The sequence below is a fragment of the Drosophila elegans genome, unplaced genomic scaffold (genome assembly GCF_018152505.1).
Source record: "Drosophila elegans isolate 14027-0461.03 unplaced genomic scaffold, ASM1815250v1 contig_710, whole genome shotgun sequence".
Lineage (NCBI taxonomy): Eukaryota > Metazoa > Arthropoda > Insecta > Diptera > Drosophilidae > Drosophila > Drosophila elegans.
The window spans coordinates 1-6,066 of record NW_024546067.1 but is presented as its reverse complement, the minus strand read 5'-3'; the positions used below and the strand labels follow the sequence as shown (position 1 = coordinate 6,066).

The 6,066-nt window shown below is 58.5% G+C and overlaps 2 protein-coding genes across 2 annotated transcripts; both read right to left on the bottom strand.

Moving 5' to 3' along the window:
* Window positions 1-243: 243 nt before the first annotated feature.
* Window positions 244-1,565, bottom strand: LOC121467755 (predicted GPI-anchored protein 23). Its single transcript, XM_041710022.1, has 2 exons — window positions 1,215-1,565; window positions 244-1,143 (listed from the first exon to the last, which is right to left on the bottom strand). Exons 1-2 carry the CDS (start codon window positions 1,563-1,565, stop codon window positions 244-246), a joined length of 1,251 nt encoding a protein of 416 aa, XP_041565956.1.
* Window positions 1,566-3,273: 1,708 nt separating this feature from the next.
* Window positions 3,274-4,604, bottom strand: LOC121467756 (glycine-rich protein 1-like). The gene is made up of 2 exons (XM_041710023.1): window positions 4,254-4,604; window positions 3,274-4,182 (listed from the first exon to the last, which is right to left on the bottom strand). The coding sequence occupies exons 1-2, from the start codon at window positions 4,602-4,604 to the stop codon at window positions 3,274-3,276; spliced, it is 1,260 nt and encodes a 419-aa protein (XP_041565957.1).
* Between the last annotated feature and the right edge of the window lie 1,462 nt (window positions 4,605-6,066).

Genomic DNA, 6,066 nt, shown 5'->3' with positions numbered 1-6,066 from the left:
AACTTGACATTTGCAATTCTCCTGTAACTGAAATCCTTTTTCTTTACAGCGACACCATGATCATGATGCCCCTTTCATGTCTCGGGGTGCTGACCCTGGACCGCATGTTCCGGGGAGTGACCCCCGCCGCCATACGCCTGCGGCAGCCTTGTTTTTTCTGCTGGCCACTTTTTTTTTGTGTTATGTTGTGACCCCTCAAATAAAAAAAGCTGGTCTTACGTGTGGGACCCACTTTATTAGGCCCTAAGAACCCGCACCCGGTCCACTGCTACCTTGATGCGGTAGCACATCACGCCCATTCCGACTGCTGCCTCCGCAGTCGGCCACTCCGGTGGGGCTCGCGGCTCCGGACACGAGGTCTGCCGCGCGAATTTGGAGGATGGCGCCGCGTCTCCGGCGGTGCTGGCCACTCATGGCCCCTTCTCCAGAACCTCCGTGGGCTCCTGGGGCTCGCGATCCTCCTCGGTCGTCGCCTTCTGCTCCTCGCGACCGACCGCCTCCGCGACGCGTTTCGCTGCTTCTCTCGCGGATGTGCGTTGCAGATCGCGCGGGTGCATCAGCGGTGGGAGCTACCAGTCGATGGTCTCGACTGCCTCCCACATCCGAGCTTCCTCCGGTGCCTCGTCGGGCGCGGGCCACGTCCACGTGACCGTCTGCTGATGAGACCGCCGCCCCTCCACCACGATGGTCCGCAGCGCCTGCGCGCCCTGCGCCTGTAGCAAGTGCCACTCCTGCTGCCTCTGCGAAGGCGACGGTGGTGGTGGCGGGGGTGGTGTCGTCGGCGCACGTGGTGGCGGGGGTGGTGTCGTCGGCGCACGTGGTGACGGTAGCGGTGGCGGCTGCGACTGCTCCTGCGGCGACTGCGGCTGCTTCTGCGGCGGCTGTGGCTGCTCCTGCGGCGGCTGCGGCGGCTACTCCGGCGACTGCAGCTGCTCCTGCGGCGGCACCCACAGTGCGGTCTCCTCTGCCTCGGCGTCCCTCAGCCTCTGCTGCCACGCGGCGACTGCTGCCCTCCTCGCCACCCGCCGGGTTTTCCATTGTCGGACCGTGAACGCCCGCGCTTCCATGATGCCGGCCCACTCCTTGGGCTTTCCCGACGATGGTATCTGCCCTAGGCAGATCCGCCCGAGCCCTGCCGTTGCCCTGCTCAACCGGCGGATGATCAAGCAATCCCTCGCCTCTCGCCGCGCCACGTCGTCCTCGTCCGATGACACCTCCGCGCTGACGGTCTCCGTCCCATTCTCCTCCTCGATCGCGTCCACCGGTCCGCTCTCGTCCGATGAGATGGCGATGACTTCTTCCAGGTCCGCCGCGTTCGGGCCAGCGTCTTCCTCCTCGGACGGCAAATCCACGTCCGAGATCTCGCCCTTTGACCCTGCGTCAGCCTCGCTGACCGGTGACGGGGATCGCAACACCAGGGGGACGCCAGTAGCTGCAGAACGGAATCGGAGTGCCGCCTCCACTTCGGCACTCACTTCGTGCTCCATTTGCTTGTTGCTGCTGCTGCTGCGCTGATCGTCATCGTGACGATCTTTTTTGGAAAGACCTGCTCCGTGCAGCGCCATCGCTGACGAAACCTCGGTTTTTCCGCGCATCCTCGGCGGCGACGTGTACCGGTAACGGGACTCGCTCTCCGCTCTGTGCCCGTGTAATATTTAAATTTAACGGTGCCCTCTGTGTACACGCCTCCTACGCAAACCGTGCAAGTGTGCATTTTAGCCGGAAACGGTGCCTACGGCTTTTTAACCCTCCCTGTCCCGCTCTTGCGCTCTTGATCTTTGTGTCTGTGTGTGTGTGCTTGACCGTTTATTCGTCTCCTTATACAAGCCTCGCGGCTCTTCCGCTACTGCTGTTCCCCGTCGCTGTCTTTCGCGGCGTCGCTCCTCGTCGTCGACTGCTTGTTGGTATCTGACTCGTGACGGCTCCTTCGACACTCTGAATATTTTGCGAACCTCACTGTCGGGACCGGCAAGTTGTTTCGCCTAGCAGGTAGAAAGGTTCTGCCTCTTCGCCCAGCCAACTTTCTCGCAGGCTCCATTATTTTGGTCCGGATTGTGTCGGCAAGGTGTATCGCCCAGCAGGTAGAACTAGGTTCGACCTCTTCGCCCAGTCACCTTTATTGCAAATTCCACACAAGGACTCCCTGAGCTCGATTTAACCACGACCTAGCACCCGTTTGATCTCAGCATTCTAGTCTCAGCCTTGTAGACTCTCAGTCGTTTGGCGTCTCCACTTTGCGATCTTGATCCTAGTTCTCGGCACTTGATTAACTTGCTATTGGTCTCGCGTACACGCACTCGCTCTGATTCTCGCACTATTACTTTGCGCCGCCTTTTTATAGCCTGTGATGGTCACGTTATTTCCCTTCTCCAGCTCGCGTGATCGGGTCCAAGGTTCACTGCCGCACCGTAAGTTCGCGGTGCGTCCTCTTTGTGCGGGTCCGAAGTCCGCCAATTTACCGTTCGACCTTGTTGCCCTTGCCCTGTGAGGTCCATTGTCCAGCGTGCTACCGGTAATTCACGGTGTCTCTGCTTTGCTCGGGTCCAAGGCCCGTTGTTTACCGTTTGACCTTGTTGCCCTTGACTCCTCCGGCATTCTCGCATACTTCCCTGTTGCGGCAGCTCTCCTGCATCGGAATTTGTGGGGAGTTTTAAGACTCCTCACATTTCCTCCTTTCTTCGGAAATGTTTAAAAAATTGAGATTTTCCCGCCCCTGTTGTTCGTTTATTCAAATTCCCCGCCAAACTCGTTCTTCTCGTGACCCCATACAGTTCCCCAAAAGACTTCAACATTCCCTAAACTGTCCTCATAAGACTCCCCCAGACAGCGCCCTTTAACTTTCCCATGGCTGTGCTGCGTTAACCTGTTCTCCAAACAGTTCCCCGAAAGACTTGAACCTTCCCAAAACCGCATCTCGTTCCTTGTATCCAGTATTTTCTTGTACCCATCGATCGCAACTATCGATCGACCGCCTATCGTCTGGCGCCCCCATCCCTAATATTCTCCATGGTCTCCTTGTTTTAAAAAAACTGGTGAGTAAACTTGACATTTGCAATTTTCCTGTAACTGAAATCCTTTTTCTTTACAGCGACACCATGATCATGATGCCCCTTTCATGTCTCGGGGTGCTGACCCTGGACCGCATGTTCCGGGGGAGTGACCCCCCTCGCCATACGCCTGCGGCAGCCTTGTTTTTCTGCTGGCCACTTTTTTTGTGTTATGTTGTGACCCCTCAAATAAAAAAAGCTGGTCTTACGTGTGGGACCCACTTTATTAGGCCCTAAGAACCCGCACCCGGTCCACTGCTACCTTGATGCGGTAGCACATCACGCCCATTCCGACTGCTGCCTCCGCAGTCGGCCACTCCGGTGGGGCTCGCGGCTCCGGACACGAGGTCTGCCGCGCGAATTTGGAGGATGGCGCCGCGTCTCCGGCGGTGCTGGCCACTCTCATGGCCCCTTCTCCAGAACCTCCGTGGGCTCCTGGGGCTCGCGATCCTCCTCGGTCGTCGCCTTCTGCTCCTCGCGACCGACCGCCTCCGCGACGCGTTTCGCTGCTTCTCTCGCGGATGTGCGTTGCAGATCGCGCGGGTGCATCAGCGGTGGGAGCTACCAGTCGATGGTCTCGACTGCCTCCCACATCCGAGCTTCCTCCGGTGCCTCGTCGGGCGCGGGCCACGTCCACGTGACCGTCTGCTGATGAGACCGCCGCCCCTCCACCACGATGGTCCGCAGCGCCTGCGCGCCCTGCGCCTGTAGCAAGTGCCACTCCTGCTGCCTCTGCGAAGGCGACGGTGGTGGTGGCGGGGGTGGTGTCGTCGGCGCACGTGGTGGCGGGGGTGGTGTCGTCGGCGCACGTGGTGGCGGTAGCGGTGGCGGCTGCGACTGCTCCTGCGGCGACTGCGGCTGCTTCTGCGGCGGCTGTGGCTGCTCCTGCGGCGGCTGCGGCGGCTACTCCGGCGACTGCAGCTGCTCCTGCGGCGGCACCCACAGTGCGGTCTCCTCTGCCTCGGCGTCCCTCAGCCTCTGCTGCCACGCGGCGACTGCTGCCCTCCTCGCCACCCGCCGGGTTTTCCATTGTCGGACCGTGAACGCCCGCGCTTCCATGATGCCGGCCCACTCCTTGGGCTTTCCCGACGATGGTATCTGCCCTATGCAGATCCGCCCGAGCCCTGCCGTTGCCCTGCTCAACCGGCGGATGATCAAGCAATCCCTCGCCTCTCGCCGCGCCACGTCGTCCTCGTCCGATGACACCTCCGCGCTGACGGTCTCCGTCCCATCCTCCTCCTCGATCGCGTCCACCGGTCCGCTCTCGTCCGATGAGATGGCGATGACTTCTTCCAGGTCCGCCGCGTTCGGGCCAGCGTCTTCCTCCTCGGACGGCAAATCCACGTCCGAGATCTCGCCCTTTGACCCTGCGTCAGCCTCGCTGACCGGTGACGGGGATCGCAACACCAGGGGGACGCCAGTAGCTGCAGAACGGAATCGGAGTGCCGCCTCCACTTCGGCACTCACTTCGTGCTCCATTTGCTTGTTGCTGCTGCTGCTGCGCTGATCGTCATCGTGACGATCTTTTTTGGAAAGACCTGCTCCGTGCAGCGCCATCGCTGACGAAACCTCGGTTTTTCCGCGCATCCTCGGCGGCGACGTGTACCGGTAACGGGACTCGCTCTCCGCTCTGTGCCCGTGTAATATTTAAATTTAACGGTGCCCTCTGTGTACACGCCTCCTACGCAAACCGTGCAAGTGTGCATTTTAGCCGGAAACGGTGCCTACGGCTTTTTAACCCTCCCTGTCCCGCTCTTGCGCTCTTGATCTTTGTGTCTGTGTGTGTGTGCTTGACCGTTTATTCGTCTCCTTATACAAGCCTCGCGGCTCTTCCGCTACTGCTGTTCCCCGTCGCTGTCTTTCGCGGCGTCGCTCCTCGTCGTCGACTGCTTGTTGGTATCTGACTCGTGACGGCTCCTTCGACACTCTGAATATTTTGCGAACCTCACTGTCGGGACCGGCAAGTTGTTTCGCCTAGCAGGTAGAAAGGTTCTGCCTCTTCGCCCAGCCAACTTTCTCGCAGGCTCCATTATTTTGGTCCGGATTGTGTCGGCAAGGTGTATCGCCCAGCAGGTAGAACTAGGTTCGACCTCTTCGCCCAGTCACCTTTATTGCAAATTCCACACAAGGACTCCCTGAGCTCGATTTAACCACGACCTAGCACCCGTTTGATCTCAGCATTCTAGTCTCAGCCTTGTAGACTCTCAGTCGTTTGGCGTCTCCACTTTGCGATCTTGATCCTAGTTCTCGGCACTTGATTAACTTGCTATTGGTCTCGCGTACACGCACTCGCTCTGATTCTCGCACTATTACTTTGCGCCGCCTTTTTATAGCCTGTGATGGTCACGTTATTTCCCTTCTCCAGCTCGCGTGATCGGGTCCAAGGTTCACTGCCGCACCGTAAGTTCGCGGTGCGTCCTCTTTGTGCGGGTCCGAAGTCCGCCAATTTACCGTTCGACCTTGTTGCCCTTGCCCTGTGAGGTCCATTGTCCAGCGTGCTACCGGTAATTCACGGTGTCTCTGCTTTGCTCGGGTCCAAGGCCCGTTGTTTACCGTTTGACCTTGTTGCCCTTGACTCCTCCGGCATTCTCGCATACTTCCCTGTTGCGGCAGCTCTCCTGCATCGGAATTTGTGGGGGAGTTTTAAGACTCCTCACATTTCCTCCTTTCTTCGGAAATGTTTAAAAATTGAGATTTTCCCGCCCCTGTTGTTCGTTTATTCAAATTCCCCGCCAAACTCGTTCTTCTCGTGACCCCATACAGTTCCCCAAAAGACTTCAACATTCCCTAAACTGTCCTCATAAGACTCCCCCAGACAGCGCCCTTTAACTTTCCCATGGCTGTGCTGCGTTAACCTGTTCTCCAAACAGTTCCCCGAAAGACTTGAACCTTCCCAAAACCGCATCTCGTTCCTTGTATCCAGTATTTTCTTGTACCCATCGATCGCAACTATCGATCGACCGCCTATCGTCTGGCGCCCCCATCCCTAATATTCTCCATGGTCTCCTTGTTTTAAAAA

Excerpts from the sequence above, each read along its gene's own strand:
- LOC121467756 (XM_041710023.1), bottom strand. The coding sequence starts at position 4,604 with ATGGCGCTGCACGGAGCAGGTCTTTCCAAAAAAGATCGTCACGATGAC. Across the intron at positions 4,183-4,253 it reads CGGAGACCGTCAGCGCGGAG|GGCAACGGCAGGGCTCGGGC; the intron begins GTGTCATCGGAC and ends CCGGTTGAGCAG.
- LOC121467755 (XM_041710022.1), bottom strand. The coding sequence starts at position 1,565 with ATGGCGCTGCACGGAGCAGGTCTTTCCAAAAAAGATCGTCACGATGAC. Across the intron at positions 1,144-1,214 it reads CGGAGACCGTCAGCGCGGAG|GGCAACGGCAGGGCTCGGGC; the intron begins GTGTCATCGGAC and ends CCGGTTGAGCAG.